Source organism: Lycium ferocissimum, chromosome 4, assembly GCF_029784015.1.
Source record: "Lycium ferocissimum isolate CSIRO_LF1 chromosome 4, AGI_CSIRO_Lferr_CH_V1, whole genome shotgun sequence".
Taxonomy (NCBI): Eukaryota; Viridiplantae; Streptophyta; class Magnoliopsida; order Solanales; family Solanaceae; genus Lycium; species Lycium ferocissimum.
This window is the reverse complement of record NC_081345.1, coordinates 28,236,442-28,254,185: the sequence shown is the minus strand read 5'-3', so window position 1 is coordinate 28,254,185 and position 17,744 is coordinate 28,236,442. Positions and strand designations below refer to the sequence as shown.

The 17,744-nt window shown below is 34.7% G+C and overlaps 1 protein-coding gene across 2 annotated transcripts; it reads left to right on the top strand.

The window, feature by feature from the left end:
• The first annotated feature begins 3,178 nt into the window (after nucleotides 1-3,178).
• LOC132052103 (agamous-like MADS-box protein AGL11) lies at nucleotides 3,179-17,532 on the top strand. 2 transcript variants are annotated; one of them, XM_059443474.1, is made up of 9 exons: nucleotides 3,179-3,340; nucleotides 4,508-4,689; nucleotides 8,365-8,446; nucleotides 8,616-8,677; nucleotides 8,770-8,869; nucleotides 9,895-9,936; nucleotides 10,045-10,086; nucleotides 16,414-16,604; nucleotides 17,225-17,532. In XM_059443474.1, exons 2-8 carry the CDS (start codon nucleotides 4,508-4,510, stop codon nucleotides 16,597-16,599), a joined length of 696 nt encoding a protein of 231 aa, XP_059299457.1. In that variant the 5' UTR covers nucleotides 3,179-3,340; the 3' UTR covers nucleotides 16,600-16,604; nucleotides 17,225-17,532. The 2 variants fall into 2 exon arrangements, with proteins under 2 accessions (XP_059299457.1, XP_059299456.1); XM_059443473.1 differs by lacking the exon at nucleotides 3,179-3,340 and adding an exon at nucleotides 3,412-4,060.
• Nucleotides 17,533-17,744: the final 212 nt, after the last annotated feature.

Below are 17,744 nucleotides of genomic sequence, written 5' to 3'. Positions count from 1 at the left end.
TTAATAGAGTAAAAAGAAATACACAAAGGACATCATTATATATAATTTACTATTTAATTAATATTGCCGTTAATTAGACAAGAAAACAGATTTCTTCCAATAATGGAAGTCAATACGATCCAGATAAATATTGAAAGTGGGTGGGTTTGACCATTTTTTTTTTATATATATATATATATATATATATATTTATATTTATATATATATTTATATATATATTGTTAATCATAATAAATCACGCAGTTTTTCAAAAGAAAAAGCATCAAGTTTAGGGTGTTAGTTTGAGGGGTATTCTTGAGCTAAAAAATAGGTCAAGTATTAATTTTTAGACCAATAGGTGAATGGAGAATATTTATGAACCATTTTTCATACGTTAAAAATATTTTTGGCCCTTTACCGAAGAAACAAAGGTTTACATAGAGAAAGAAATTGCGTATTCTTTCTTACTTGTAAAGGGAAAAATTTATAATTAGATCATAGTACATCAGTTATGACAAGGGTAAGAATCTTCTATTTTCAAGTAAGGGAGACATTTAATTCTTCATTTTACGTACATGCATAACTTTGTGACTGCTTGCAAAGCAGTGATAGCAAATCTATCTTAGATCCTCTGAGGGATTTAACTTTCACAATTCCTTTTTGTTTCTTTGGAGATTTTACTGTGCCAAATTTATCTAAGGTCAAGATTTACCATCTGAGGAAATCTTTGAGTGGTCAAAAGCAACTTCGCGGCTAAAAATCGTTGTATTTCACGATTTCTATAATACAAGATTCATATAGATCACCTTATAAAGTATTTCAACTGTTAAACATAGTGAAATTAAAGATATTGCTAATTATTTGGCTGGCAATTGCTGCTCTCAGAAAACGGCCATTATGAAATCAAATATGCCCCCCAATGCTCCTATTAGCAGTTAAGAGAATGCATTAGCACAGAAAATTTTGTGTTCACACTTATATGAAGTTTCATTTAAGGCAACTTGTCCCCCAATTAAAATAATGCTGAAATGTCATGGTCCATATTTATTAAGGGGATTTGGAAAGTGTACAAACTAAGATCTTTCTTAATTCTCATGATAGATATAAACAAAACGGAGAGTACTATTGTGCAAAATAATTTCTTATCCCTCAAAATCCCTCTTAACATCATGGTGTACCTGCTGATTACGATGCGGCGCTCCACAAAAGAGTTTCACTTCTACGTGCGGTTTTACAGAAACCCCACTCTCTCAAACCTCAAAGGAAACTTCACTTTATCTATGCCCAATTGACAAACGTAGTTGAGTTTAAGTTTATATACATCGTTAATGTAAACAATTCTTTTACGGTATCAAGTCATTCAAAAGGTAAAGTTTCTTAAAATTTGGGGCTTGATCAATCCTAAAATAAGATATGTTACCAGCTATAATAGGTAAGAATGACCCGATATTGTAAAAATTGTTTACACCGACAATGTATATTAATTAAACTCAACGTTGTTATATCTGAATTTAAATTTTGTACATTGATGGTGTATGAAATTTTAAATTACATCAACAATAATTATTATGCCTCATGCACGACAAGTTGAGATTGATTATATGAATCTTCACTTATAAATTATCATGGTTCTTCATTTAAATTCATCTTAGGCCAACAATATGTAAAATGAAAATAAAAACAACAAAAAAAATGAGCTAGAAATAGTTAGCTAAGATCTTAGAAAGCTAGAAATAAGTTGATACGAACTAAGATCTCTCTCTCTCTCTCTCTCTCTCTCTCTCTCTATATATATATATATATATACATATATATATATATAATTTTCCGGCAAAGAATATTCGGATGAACCCATTGCATCCCTAGCTCCACCCCAATTAAAAATTCTCCATATATTCTACTAGCATAAAAAATCTCTCGTACCATCATGTTGAATTACTGTACAATTTTTGTATCAGCTCGAAAGAAAGAGAACTCAGAGAGATTTAAATAAGGCAAAAGTACATAAACGAACACTTAAGTTTGGCCCCACCTGTCAGTTTGACATTTAACTTACCCAGTAATCATTTGACACCCTAACTTAATACATGTGTGTCTTGTGGACATCCCGGTCCAGCGCACTTCATGCGTGAACTCCAATAGTTGGTGACGTGTCAAATGAACAAATTAGCGAATGACACATGTATTTTCTTAAAATATATATATATATATATATATATATATATATATATATATATTTTCAAAAACTATAATTTATTAATTTTAAATAGAAAAAACCCTCCCGTCCATCTCCTATTCTTCTTCTTTCCAAATCTGCTTCTACAATATCTCTCTTGTTATTGAAATTGCAAATTACATAGAGAAAGAAATTGGTTTCAGGGGCGCACTTAACATTTAAGGTGGGGTTGAATTGAGCCCCTAACTTTCCACGCAGAGCATAAATTTATGTGTAAAAATTTATTACTTAAAAAATTGAGTAAAAATTTATTAAAATTGCAACAAATAGTAGACATGAACCCATAACTTTTAAAATAGAATGGATTCAACTAAGAATCCTAAAAGGTTCAACCCATAAAGTTTAAATGTAGGATCTGCCTCTTGCGTTCTTTCAAGTCTTAAAAAATGAGAGGGATAATAAAAACGAGAGAATTAAGCCTATATTGGGGGTGGGTTATTTGCAAAAAGAGTTTGTCACGATGGTGTAGACTAGAAAAAATAATAAAAATGGAGAAGGATGAGAGAGGAGCGCGCATTAGGAATGAAAGAGATCGATTACAAGTGGAAAAATGAATTTTAACTGTATATTTTAAGCTGAAAATTGGCTGGAATAATGTCCCACATGCTCAAATGTGAAGATATAGCACACATTGTGCCAGTCAGCTCTGAGTGTCGAGAGACCCCTGTGTGAAGTTAAGGTGTTTAAATGATCACTTGTTAAGTTTAAGTATCAAACTGATAGTTACGATCAAGTTTGAGTCTTTGTCTATAAATTTTGCCTTTAAATAAAATGAAGAAGGGGCATATTAGTCAAGTTGAAACCAAATACACGCTTTGCAATATTTGGTAAAATTTTGGTCTGCAATAAACAAGGCCACAACACCACGTCTGGTTTATATCTGGAAAAAGGACATTTGAATGTCATTTTCTTGGACAGCTCCCTCTTCACTTTAATTTTAAGTGATAGTTAAAACTTAGCTAGGGTACGCATATATACAAAGAAAGAAAGCCATATAATTATTTGGTTTTTTCTTCATTCATCAGTAGTGTTTTGTAATTCCAAGTCTTTGGAAGTTGTGTGATTTTTCCGAAAGGCTTTGAAGTTCACTGGAAAATAGCAATATTTTCAATTCAAGCCAATCAGGTCTGTTGGTATTTTAGATAGCAATATATGAAATGAAAGAGAGGAAAATTTAGAAAAAAAATATTGAAATGAAAACTTGCTTTCGTTTCCCTTTCTTCCATGCACTTATTTTTGCAGTGTCTGAAATGTGTCTCTTTATTTTCATTATGGCAAATTTATTTAAATTGAGTTTCGTGTGGAAGTGAGTCAAGTTTTAGATCTGCAACCATAGTTCAGAGAATAATGGGTTTTCTTATTTGAAAAATCTCATTTTTCATTCTTTCAATTCTCCATACCATTTTGCTTATTTCTTGGAAAAAAAAAAGTCTTTAAAACATGCATATCTTTTGTAGCTATGTACGCAAGATTGTTCTTGTATGCATCTTTTCTTGCACACAGAATGAAAAAAATACTAGCGCTACAAAAAAAAAAAAAAAAAGAATTAGCTTCGATATTGATTGCTAATCTCTCTTTGAATAGTCCGTAGCTAACATGATTTTTTAATAACCCGTCGCTAATCCATTGTTAAATAGGATTGGAGACAGATTTTTGCATCATTCAATCTTTTATTACTTCTCTTGATTACACACGTCTTTTTTCGGAGGTGTTTAGCGACATAAGTTGTCGATCCGTCTATTTGTTTTAGTACTTTTTACTGTATAATATTTGGAGCTTCTCCAAGAAAAAAAAAATATTGCAACACTAATTTGGATGATGTTTCTTACTACATCTGGCATGGAGGTACGTCTGCTTGATCTTTCGTTTTTATTTTTATTACCTGAATGGAAGAAATAGATGATGTGAGTTATTGCTTAGATTCTTGATTTTTGGATGCTTTTATGTTCACACCCTAAAGTTTCTCAGTGTCTAAAAGAGAGATTCTAGAATCATTTCTCAAGTCCAGTGATAGTACTTGTAATAAACAAATTGCCTTTTCTAGCTCTGAACTCTTATACTACAAGATCTTTCTCTTAATTAAGATTTATAGACTTATGTTAGGTTAAGGGAACAAGAGTGAGGATTTCTTGTTCTATATTTCTACTTTTCTCATCCCTCTTCTCTTGTTGTGTATTTCCCCTTTAATTTATTCATTAGTCTCAAAATCAAACATAGGTGTTAATTAATGTGTTATAACTTCACATGATCACATCTCTTTGAAGAACCCTTGACCACTATGCTATTTTACAGATGGGTCGAGGAAAGATAGAGATAAAGAGGATAGAGAACAACACAAATAGGCAAGTGACATTCTGCAAGAGGAGAAATGGATTGCTGAAAAAGGCCTATGAACTCACAGTTCTCTGTGAAGCTGAGATTGCTCTTATTGTTTTCTCCACTCGTGGCCGTGTCTATGAGTACTCTAACAACAAGTAATTCTTTTACGTAGTCACTACTCATGATTTTATATATCTTTTTCTTTCTGCCTCTTTTTTGTGTTTTTGTTTCTATCTGAGTTGACATAATACATAAATAGACACCTAACAATGACTTCTATTGTTGGTTGAATACTCCAACTTACAAAATTATCATCTAGACCCCTTAACTCGTCTTCACTGTGTCAGTTGAACGCTCTTAACTTACAAAATGCTCATCTAGACACCTCTAAAATTTATGTGTCACGTCAGTGTCGAATGTCCACAAGACACAGTGGGACTGATTTGAGGTGTCTAGATGTACATTTTCAAACTTAGAGTGTTTAGATAAAGTGGAAATGAGTTGTCTATGTATCTATGTATTATGCCCTCTGAATTTGCTGGCTTTGTCATTTCATTAGCATCCGCTCCTTTCTCGTCGTTCTTTTCCTTGATATCAGTGGAATCATTCGCCCATATATATCTTGTTGTCTATTCTTCAAGGAATCATCTCTGGATGTGCAGTCAATGCAGACAAATTCTTGTTCATTTGGATATTTGTGAGTCAATGATATTCAGATTAGTAGTGACGTTACGTTTAATATGAATTATATAAGAATGGAACGAAAAAAATCAATAACACACCATTTTCTAACTCAACCCACAAGCTTAGTTCATGAATTAAGAATTGTCCAAAATCATATAAGAAAACAAATCATCACATCCACCACCAATATGGCATGCTAACATCCCTTCATGCCAGAGATGGGTCTGACTCTAATATCATGATTAAGAAATGGATATTGAGCCTAACTCAACCTAAAATCTTTAGTTCATGAGATGATTATTGTCCACATCCACCATTGACGTGTACATAACTACAACAATAATATACTTGATTATATGTGATATAATTAAGTAAATAAAAATGTGTTTTCTCTGACAACTTAAGCTTTTAGATGACATGGTTCTGTGGTTCAACTTCTTATTAGAACAAGCAGAGGTCCTGAATTGAGTATTATGGCTACTAGTAACAAAAAGGATTTAACATGCTTGACCCATGAAAAAGAATTACCTGCACGTGAGTGCTGGCCTGTTGTGAATATAATCAATTAAAAGAAAAAGGTTCAGAAATGCCCTTAAAGTATGTGAAATTCACCATATTTGTAATTTGTTAATAGTTCCACCCAATTATTCCATTGTTGTTACTTAATTGTGTAAAAAAATACCCTTATTTCACTCAGAACTTAACCTAGGGCGTAGCTGGACTTATACACATAGTATAAGGACATGTTTGGTCCAACTAAGTTTCTAATTGCAATTATGCAACAACTTGCAAAATTGTTTTTATGAAGCAACTTGATTAAATTATAGTGAAATTTCTCACCAATTGAGGCATCACATGGGCACATTCTGAACCATTTTCAACTTAACATGTCGTTTTGTAAATTAGAAGTTCTACGTAAACATCCAATAACCATAATGTCATAAAAACAGAAAATTACATTAATTCAATCACAAAGTATCTTTACATTCCATCAGATCACCAAATGCCATAAGATTCCGTCAAATCACAAATTCAGTTACATAGCATCAAAATAACATAACTAAGTCTGCTTCAAATAACCAGAAATTGTCTTTACATTCCATCACACCACCTGATGCCATTAGATTCCATCAATCCTGAACATGTATTGTTTCCTTTTCAGTATATTAATTAAGGATGGTTATGGATTGAAAGAATTTGTCTTGGAGACTTTTATTAATCTTTATGGTAGTAGGGAAGAATGTCATTTAAATTTAAGTTTTCACGCTTTAGTCTTGTTTTCCGAACAAAGTAGGGACATCCATAGCATTGCTTTCCATTAGTCTCTACCAATTTATTTGGTTGATGGAATCTAACGACAATTGGTGATTTGATGGAATGTAAAATATATTTTGTTATTTGAAACAATGTAATGAATTTTCCTTGTTTTATGACATTATGATTGTTGTATCTTTAATTTCCTAGAACTTCTAACTTAAATCGTACAAAATGGCGTGTTAAATTGCTTAAAAGTGGCTCACAATACGCTCTATGTGATTCCTTAAATTGGTGAGAAAATTCATTACAATTCAATCAACTTGTGCATGATTAATTAGGAATTAAATTGGACCAAATATGTCCTTATACTACGTGTGTAAGTCCAGATATGCCCTCGGTTAAGTCCTGTGTTAAATAAGGGCATTTTTGGTTCAATAAGTAAGGACAGGGGTATAATTGGGCCAAACTATTAACAGAGGACAAATATGGTGAATTTCACATACTTTGAGGGGCATTTTGACACTTTTCCATTAAATAAATAAACGTGAGTCTCTCTCCCAAATTTAAACTTTTATATGGGATGATAACGTGCAAAGATTGTTCCTTTATATCAGTGTAATCATTCCTATTGAAGTAACACTGTTCAAGCATAAGATTATGCTAATCTATGTAAGCAAGATCCAATACTGTTTGATTCAACAACATCAAATCCTTTACTGGCTCGTCATCACTTCTTTTCGTCTTCTTTACTTTACTGAGAAATTGAGCTTAATCTAAATGTGTATATACTTACATATGCACGAAAATGAATGAGCACTGAACTGCTGATCATTATCACAAAGATTGTTGTATATATGAAAAAGCATAAGGACAAGCTAGCCAAACAAATAAGCACTAAAGATGTACTGAGAAGTGCAGTTAATTGCCACCTCTCGTAAGTGATGTGATCTGATCTATTCCTTTCCATTTTCATTGTTTGTGTGCTTCTGTTTCCAGGGGTTTCTTAGTTTCCTATTGTAGCTTATGCAGTAAATTTCTCCTGCTTTTGTTTGTATTATTCTAGTGAAAGTAAATTTATGATACCATTGAATATTCTCTTGACCTTCCCTGTTCACTTTTACGTTTACATTTACATATTTAAAAAGTTGATGCATGGTAGGGTCTCCCTTTTGCATGGATATGTCAAATTGATGCTACTACCCGGGGAGTGACTTTTTAAAAAAATATAAAATAAGTACATAAATCATAATCACCCTTAAGTTTAAGATTGTAAAAAAATATGATAATTGATGCTGTACGTAACAAATGAAAATATATCTCTCAAATGAAGAAGATTCAGCATTTGTTCTGTCTTTTTGGAAGCTTAACAGTATAAGAGGAAACCCTTCTGTACAGGAATGGTTCTGTCATTCCTTTCTTGTACCTTATGTTCATAATAAAAATCGAACATTTAGTTTTAAAAAAAGAAAGTAAAAAGATATGATACCAAAGATAGTGCATTATGGAAGAAGCGGGGAAAAGGAGGGAAGAGAAAACTTCAAAAGACCAATTGGATTGGAATTTATGCTTTACATCACATATTTCATTTTCGTATCAAATGCTTTATCTGCAATCTGATAAGTAAATTATTTTCTTGCCTATATTTATCTCCTACTTTTCTTTTTAGTCCGTCTAAACAAAAATATCATGCTTATTTAAAAAATTTAATTTTACACTACTTAGTTACCTTTAATGAGATGATTCACAGTTCCACAAATACTTATAGTTTTTTAGGCTACACTTTTCAAAAGTCTTTTTGTAAATGTCGTACTAATCTTTATCTAAATATTTTGTTGTTTATTTTGTTATAAATGTTGAAAACTTTTGCAATTTTTTTTTGTTATGTACAGCATTAAGGCAACTATTGACCGGTACAAGAAGGCAACTACAGAAACCTCTAATGCTTGCACCACTCAAGAGCTTAACGCTCAGGTAAATAATTAATTAAGCAGAGTCATTTAGTAGTATCTCCAGATATATAAATATCAGAAATACTACTAGTATTTGATTACACATTTTGCTAATTGTGGAAGTGCTATTTCCTAAATAGTTGTTTGTGTGATTGAAATAAATATTTCGTTTGGCTATCTCATGTATGTAGTTTTACCAACAAGAATCAAAGAAGCTGCGCCAACAGATACAAATGATGCAGAATTCAAACAGGTAACGTCATAATTCCATAAAATTCGTGATGAATTTAAAACTAATTCCATTAATTGTTTTCTAAAAATTATACTAACATTTTATACGTACAGGCATCTGGTTGGTGAAGGCTTAAGCTCTTTGAATGTAAGAGAGCTGAAGCAGTTGGAGAACAGACTTGAACGAGGCATTAGTAGAATTAGGTCAAAAAAGGTATACTAAAATTTATAAGAATATTCAAAAAATGTTTACATGTTTCGAATAGTAATCTGATCATGGCCACGTTTATCACGTAACTAGGGGTGACAAAACTAGTCTATGAAAATATGGGTGTCCAACTTGATCAAGTTTGACTCAAGCCATTGGTCCGTCCAATTGAGTCCATTTGAAAGTCATTTTTTTGCATGGATTTCCCTTCAAAGGCGCAGGTCTTTAATTTTTGTTCCGCCCCTCAAATTGCTAATCTTTAATTTATGCCATTCGTTTAAAAAAGTGACCGAAAATATCTCGAGGTTCTGGGTTCAAATCCCGCTCAATTAAAAATAATAATTTTGCAAGACAAGACTTGGAGAAAATTCTGTCTTAAGGCAGAAGTTTGACTTGCGAAATTTTGTGAGGCATAATTTTTTTTTTACTCTGCTGGAATTTTACAATAGTTAGGCCTGAATAGGCCTAATTTTGCTACGAAATTCTGCCTTGCAATTTTTTTTTTTTAACTGAGCCACAGTTCGAAATCAGAACCTCAGGATATTTTAGGCTAAGAGCAAAAATTAAAGATCAGCAATTTGAGGGACAAAAATTAAAGACGAGCCCGAATAAGGGCAATCGTGCAAATTTCCCTTTGAAAGTTGGGTTAATTTGGACTAAATATATAGCCCACATTGATCCATAAGAAACTTTGTTAAAATATTTTTAATTTTACTTTGTTTGATATATATAGTCATATTTAAAAAAAAAAAAAAAAAGTTTTGTCAAAATAAAAGTTACTGCGAGTTGAGCTATGATCCATTGTTGAGTCCATCTTGACCCGTTCCATCTCAGCTTAAGTAATCTTTAGACGGTTAAATAACTCGTCCATTTATTAAATCAACTCATTTTAATCCACTCAAATTCAGCTCAATCCGGTCATTTGACACCCTACCAATAGTAACAATGTCTAGCCTAAGTAGAAAAATAGTTATGTTGATCATACAAATCCTCATAATAGTGGTTTTTATATCTCTTATGTGGTTGGACAGCATGAGATGATACTGGCTGAAACTGAGAATTTGCAGAAGATGGTAATTTCTTAAAATTTGCTCTATCCTTATTATGTTTTGGGTTCAGATCAGATATCACTATGCTTTGGCAAATTAATTTTAATCGTCGACCTGCTGTTTAATTTGTAGGAAATTCAACTGGAACAGGAGAATGCATTCCTCAGATCAAAGGTACTTTTAATTTGACATCAATGGCTTTGTCTCTTAATTAACATCTGCATGTTAAACAACTATTCCTTTGTCATAACTCATAATTGAGTGACATTTTTTTCATTTCTTCTATTGAGATATTATTTTTGAAAAAGTGTCATCATTGTTTAAGCTCGAGCCCCTCCTGAACTTAGACACTTCTTATTCGGTGTATGTTTAAATTATTTTTATTTTAATTACCCCAATATACTTGGCTCTTTGGCAGCCTTATCCCTGGATGACCTCAGCCAAAAGAGGTCATGTGCTACACTCACTACCACATGAATATTTTCTGTCCATGTGCCATTTTCTGATTTAATAGTATATTTTTACCTTTAAATTTATCAATTTTCGTTCATTTTTTTGGGGCCAAATTGGTAAAAGCATATTTAGAACTTCATTATTTAGGCTAATTTGTTTTTTTTTTTTTTTTTTGACAAAAAATAACTGATTTAGCCCGAAAAAGAAGAGATATAAAGTTGAACAAATCGTCATTGAATCTAAAGATGAATTTAAGAAATATACAGCTAAAATTTATTATTTTTGCTAAAATAATAGAATTTCAGTCATGTCCCTTTTACAGATTTGGACCATAAAAGCAAAAATGAAAATAAAAATACATAATCGAAACAAATAACCATTATACATAAAGAAGAAATAAGAAAAATATAAAGTTGAGGTAAAATATGTTTAAGAGGAAGTAAGAAAAAATATATCGTTTGAAACGAATCAACTATTGTATATGACGGTGTAGAAATTGGCAGTTGAAAAATACCCACTTACAAATTGATTTTTTTAAAAGTTTCTTCATTCCCACGCACCGAAGAGTGAGTGTAGCCAACTCTCATTGCTATTCGGCGTTCAGGGGTTGAAGGGTATCAAATTGCCAAGTTCAGGGGTAATTAGGATAAACAATAGTTCAGACGCACACGGAATAAAAGTGTCAAGTTTAGGTGGTCCCCAGGTATAAAAGAATTACTATCTGCTTACTTGGATAATTGTAATATTCTACCAATAATTAGGCATTCTTAACCTTAAGAGATGTGCACTTTTAATCCCTCGGCTAACAAAATTTTGTAGCATCAAGGAACTTTAATTGTTAAACCATGTGAATATATACTGGTCTTTTATGCCGAGAGAGTTATTTTGGTAATTCACTTCGTTATTTAAGTTAAATATCCATTAAACTTATGAAATTTGTTTCCGGAGGAAGCGAAAGCACACAACTCTGTTATTGAAGGTAACGATAGACACTTTGATACCAAAATCAGCATTTTCCAATGATGAAGAGGCCTAAACAGCATTTTATTCCTTTTTAATAAAATAATAAGCCATCACCATTGTGGTGGATTTGGCTTGACCTTTACCGTGTCATATATAAGCAAAAAACTTACAGAATTAGAGGAGGACATGGACCTTGCCTCTAATGAGCAAAAGAAGATTGTTAACACAATCTTAAGGAAGGATTAGTAGCCTATACAGAGTCCTTCCCAAAGCTAAAGCTAATATCTTTATTAACTAACAAAGAACGTACATTTTTCAAATCTCCTTCTAAAAGTAGGTAAATGCCATTTGTCAAATTCAAGTAGCCCCTTTGCCTCTTTTGGCAAGTCTTGAAGAGAATGATATAAGGGTCCTATTTTCACTTGTTGACGCCAATTTAGCAAGGAAATCTGCCACTTGATTTGCCTCCCTATGGCAGTGATTAATCTGGATATCTGCACCATTAATGTGCTTGAGATTAAGGTTGTCATTTCCTCTGTTGATCAGCATATTAGAAATGATTTGAGAGTCCATTTCTATTTTCAGCTTGTTAATTGCTCTCTGTCTGCAAATTTCAGTTCCCACCGTAACAACCAGTGCTTCAGACTCATTGTTGCTCTTAAAGTGTATAGGAAAGGAAAAGGCCAGTATAAAGTCACCATTTTCATCTCTCAGTATACCACCAGCACCTGTCCTTCCATTACTTGTAAATAGCTCCCATCTGTGTTAAGCTCAACCTCTCCTCTATCGGGTTTTTCCCAATAAACAGTAATGCATCTCAGTGCAGGACTGAGTTTTTTTTATCATGTCACATATGTGAATCCAGCTTTCCTCTGTGATTAAGGTAGGAAATGCCTGCTTCAAGGCAGTTTTGATGTTCCAAATGCAGTGTAACTCCAGTTTGTAGTGTGAACTTTAGTTTTTTGGTCCCCAAAGCTGCATGCAGTCCACTCCTTCCACAGTTGCCAGAGAACAATCACTGGACAGATCTGGAGAAGGGTCTTGTGTGTTGGGTCCATCCCTTATTTTAGGGAAGAAAACACTTCCCTTGTTTTGAGGAAGAAAACACTTCCCTTGTTTTAAGGAAGAAAACATCTTCCTTGTATTTGGCAAATTGTCAAGTGCTTGCTTGAGTCACCAATGACATCAATAGGTTCATCTCACACCTATAAATAGGAAGCTTTCTCATTTGCTAAACACACCAAATTGAAGAAGACAACACATCCCAAAGAGAGAAAAATCAAGAGAAATACTCTTAGTGAAAGGCCTAAGTAAGAGAAGGTCTTTGAGAGAATTTTGTGTGGTAAAATTCTTGAGTGTCATTGGGATTGGGGTTGTGAATGTAATATTTCTTCTTTAATAAGATCTGCAGCGACAACGTGGACGTAGCTCACATTGGGGTGAACCACTATAAATCTGTGTGTGTTATTTATTCTTCGCTTACATCACGGCGTAAGTAGGTTCTGTCTAAGGAGATTGGTATTTAAGTGGTAAAAGCTGTGACCTCCAATCTTCCTGGGAATCTGCTTACAAAAGTCGGATTTGGGATTTTAAATCCTAACAATCGGTATCGAACGACGAGGTTGTGTTGTGATTTTAGAAACGATGGGAGGCGAAGATGGTACGACGCACGGCATCGGTAAATTCGATTGATTTTGCAAGAGAATGCAAATTGAAGATTATTGTAGAAAACTTCATGAACCTGAGTCCGAAACCAGAGGAGATGAAGCAAGCATTGGGATCTCATAAACGTACAAGTTCTAAGTCATTGAGATTTGTCGAAGACGTTGCTCACAGCGTGGCAAAGGAGAAGACCAGCATATGATGAAGGTATTGTCGATATGTATGAGAAACCTTGGCAAATAATAGTATTTCTCATGAAGAAACTATTTCATCTAAAGATGATGGAAAATGCTCGTATTCTTTGCACATGTAAATGAATTCAATACCATTGTAAATCAATTGTCATCGGTAAAAATTGATTTCGATGATGAAGCTCTCTAAATTGGCATCCCTACCAAATAGCGGGAAATGAGAGCGTGGTTCTCGTAATTAAAGCGGTAACAAACTAAAGTTCAACGATGTTAGGGATCGTATCATGGAGGTGCGCTTGCAGGAGAGGCGTCGACGAGTTACGCTTTTAATGTTGAAAACAAAAAACTACTGGCCGAAATAGGGGCGGATCGAAGTGTCGATACGGGACGAACGCTAGTGTTGGAGAAGAAAACCGAGTCGCTCAAGAAAAGCTGCCGGGCGCAAGAAGGAGGGAAGGAATTACGGAAGACATTGGCGATGCGTTGTTATCGGTTAACGACAGATAGAGACTCGGGAAGCGTCCTTTCATACCACCCCACGTCATGATATAATGACAAACTATGGGAATCTCGGCAAAGTTTATTTAGCCGATGGAGAAGCGCATTGAACGTTGTTGGCACGGAGGACATTAATTTGAAGATGTCAAATGGATCCTCGTGGAAGATTACAAAAGTTAGACATGTTCCAAAGCTGATGCGAAACACGAAGGTCGGCTTGATGATGAGATATGATCTCGATTTTGGTAATGGGTCTTGGAAGGTGGCGAAAGGTGCTATGGTAGTTGGCCGAGGAAAGAAGATTGGCACCTTTGCGGTAATCTTATTCTTGTGGTTGACAACACAAGAAACAATTTGTGGCATTGTGTGGGACATATCGGACGAAGGGGATGGTGTTGGTGACAAATGGCTTAATATGAAGACGGTGGACCTTCATACGTGTGAGAGCTGCATTCTCGGAAAACAAAAAGCGAGTAAAGCTTCTCAATGCGGCGAGGGAGTTGAAGGTCGAAAAGGGAATGGTGCACACGGACGTGTGGGGACCTACCTGTTCCCTCTCTTGGAGGATTTGCCTGACCTTCATTGATGATTCAACGAGGAAGGTGTGGGTTTATTTTATGAAAAATAAATCGATGTGTTTAGTGTATTCAAAAGATGGAAAGCCATGGTCGAGAATGAAACAAACCTCAGTTGAAGTGTTTGAGGTCGACGACAATGCGGAAGAATACATTGATGGTGATTTCAAACGGTATTGTGCCGATAATGGAATCAAGATGATGAAGACTATTCTGCATGACAAAATGGAGTAGCCGAAGAATGAACCGAACGTTGAAAGCGTGTCGAGTATGAGAATACACTCAAGACGTGCAGGGCGGTCACCGGTCAATAAAGCGGCCTTCTTAATTAGAGGACTAAGTCGGTTCCTTGGATTTGAATTCGAGGAAGAAAGCGGAGTGGCAAGAAGGTAAATCTTTCATTTAGATCATATGTTCATAATGATGATACGGCTAAAGCAAGCTTGATCAAAATCAAAAAGTGTTACTTTATTGGCTATGGTGACCGAGCTTGGTTCGATTTTGGGATGAACAAAATCGGAAGATCATCAGAAGCAGAATGTTGTCTTCAATGAAGAGGTGTACAAAGACAAGTTTGCAAAAAATTCGGAATGTCGGGACGAGAATCGGAAATAGTCGATTTGAGGGGACTTTTAAACACACCGTACAGTACGGCCGGCGGAGGAACAAATAATCAGAAGGTGCGTGATGCGGTCCAGAAACAAATCAAGCGACGCCCAGGAAACGTAGATCGTCGGGATCGGGGAAGCGATTCACGGTACTCTCCATCCCTCAACTACATTCTCTGTTTTGATAGGGGTGAGGAATGTTATGAAGAAACGAAGTCGATGAATCGACTAAGTGGGAGGCTGAGCAATGAAAGATGAGATGGAGTCGACAAATCATACATGGGAATTTTGCCAAAGGATAAGAGGGCATTGCAAAACAAATGGGTTTATCGGATAAAGGAAGAACCCGATGGAAGAAGGCATTATAAAGCAAATTTGGTTTGCAAAGGGATTTCAACGAGAAGAAGGCATCAAACGCTCACAAGAAGAATATGTGAGGAAAGTTATCAAAAAGTTCAACATCGTGATGCCAATCTTGGGGAGACTTTCGGTTGTCAAAGGATCGATCGTCGACAACCCGAGGATGAGAAGAAGCGGATGGACAAGATACCCGGACATTGCGCATGCGGTGGGAGTTGTCGGACCGATTTATGAGCAATCGGAAAAGCAACAACTTTGGAGAGGCTGTGAAGTGGATATTCAGATATACGAAAGGTAGCTCGAGTTCGACTCTGTATTTCGAAAATCGAAACGAGATTGCAAGGTTATGTTAATGCGCGACAACGGTGGTGATGTTGACAACTGTGTTCGACTTCGGTTCTCGCACGGGCAATGTGAAACTTTTCGATCAAAGTGTGAAGACAAATTAAAATTAGTCTTCAAGTGGAATTTGTTGGGTCCGTCCTTATTTTAGGGAAGAAAACACTTCCCTTGTTTTTTTTGAGAAAAAACACCCCTTGTTTTGGAAGAAAACATCTTCCTTGTATTTGGCAAATTGTCAAGTGCTTGCTTGAGTCACCAATGACATCAATAGGTTCATCTCACACCTATAAATAGGGAAGCTTTCTCATTTGCTAAACACACCAAATTGAAGAAGACAACACATCCCAAAGAGAGAAAAATCTAAGAGAAATACTCTTAGTGAAAGGCCTAAGTAAGAGAAGGTCTTTGAGAGAATTTTGTGTGGTAAAAATTCTTGAGTGTCATTGGGATTGGGGTTGTGAGGTTGAGTGTTGTAAACACTTGTAATATTTCTTCTTTAATAAGATACGCATGAACGTGGACGTAGCTCTCACATTGAGGGTGAACCACTATCCACGCGTGTGTTATTTATTCTTCGCTTACATCACGGCGTAAGTAGGTTCTGTCTAAGGAGATTGGTATTTAAGTGGTCCCTGTGACCCTCCAATCTTTAAGGAATGGAATCACTTAAAAGTCGGATTTGGGATTTTAAATCCTAACATTGTGAACTTTAGTCACTGGTTTTTTGGTCCACAATATGTTCAACAAAACAACAAAACTCTAGTGGAGACGTGTTGAGCTCTAATGCCTAGAGGTGCGCATTCAGTTATTTTCGCTTAGGGATTAATGAAAATACTTATTTCTTTTTAGATAGCAGAAAATGAGAGGCTTCAGGAATTAAGCATGATGCCAGCTGGAGGTGGGCAAGAGTACAGTGCAATACAACAATATTTAGCAAGAAATATGCTTCAACTTAATATGATGGATGGCCAAGGTGTCTCTTCCTATGATCCACTGCCTCCTCATCATGACAAGAAGTCCCTTGAGCTTCACTAGACTAAGTATGTCTTCAATTCCTCAAATAAACATCTTTATATATCACTACTGATTCTTCTTGCCAAAATAAGCTCAAATAAATGTATGATAAGATCCAGAATTTAAGCTCCTGGGGGTCAACCTTTGAGGTTTATAGAATGGAACTCATTATATTTTTTAAGGTTATGAGTTATGTAAAGTATGTATTGCAAATTTAGTGAAGTTTTACAACACAACTTCATACTCCGCACTGAAAAGTACTGAGTTCATGTGAACCCAATAACAACTAGCTGCATCTGCCCCTGTGCCCAAACATATTGTGATGTATCTTGAGTTCTTGATAATCCGTCACAATGATTTTGGGACAATTGTTTTTGTGACAACTCATCAAAAAATAGTCACAAAATTCAAGTTTGTGATGGATTGATAATTAATAAATGAGATGAACGCTGGTGTTTCGGGTTTAGGGGATCGACTAGATAGTCTTTCAACATATAAGTTGACACGATAGACGGCAGAAAATACCTGGAAAATATGTTTTAGAGGAAGCTCTGAAAGACCAAAATGCTGAAGTTGAAGAATATAGATTGCCAAAAAGTAAAATTACCTGTTTCTCCACTGATCATTCATGTTTCTGTTGATGCAGGTAAATCTCCAAGAAGCGTTTTGAGAAATTTATTAAGGAAATTTGGTGTTTAGAACTTATGAAGTAATCTCTAATGATTGTGTGTTGCTTAAATTAGTACCTCATTTTGTGTATTTGATTTGTTTGCCTTTATTTTTGGGACAATTGTAAGGATTTGAACTGGTGGATTCAGCTTTCCTGCAATAGACTTTGCACACAACACTTGAGTTTTGGCTAAAACTTTTTAGGCAATTTCTATTTAATCTGTCAGTGCTTTCTACATTCTTATGTACAAAAATCTTGAATATATTGACAATAGTTTCCTGTTCTTTCTTAAATTCAAGCTATATACAATTAAAAGAAGACAGCTATAGACAATTGAATGACCAATAGAATATGAAACTGTGAACATATATAAACAAGTACCAAAGAGCTTAGAAAGTCTGTTGAAGTTCACTCTTTACTAGCCTTTGAGTAGGAATAGCTAGGCACTGTTAAACAATCTAGAAACTATCATACTGTAACCAGCAAATCTCTCTTT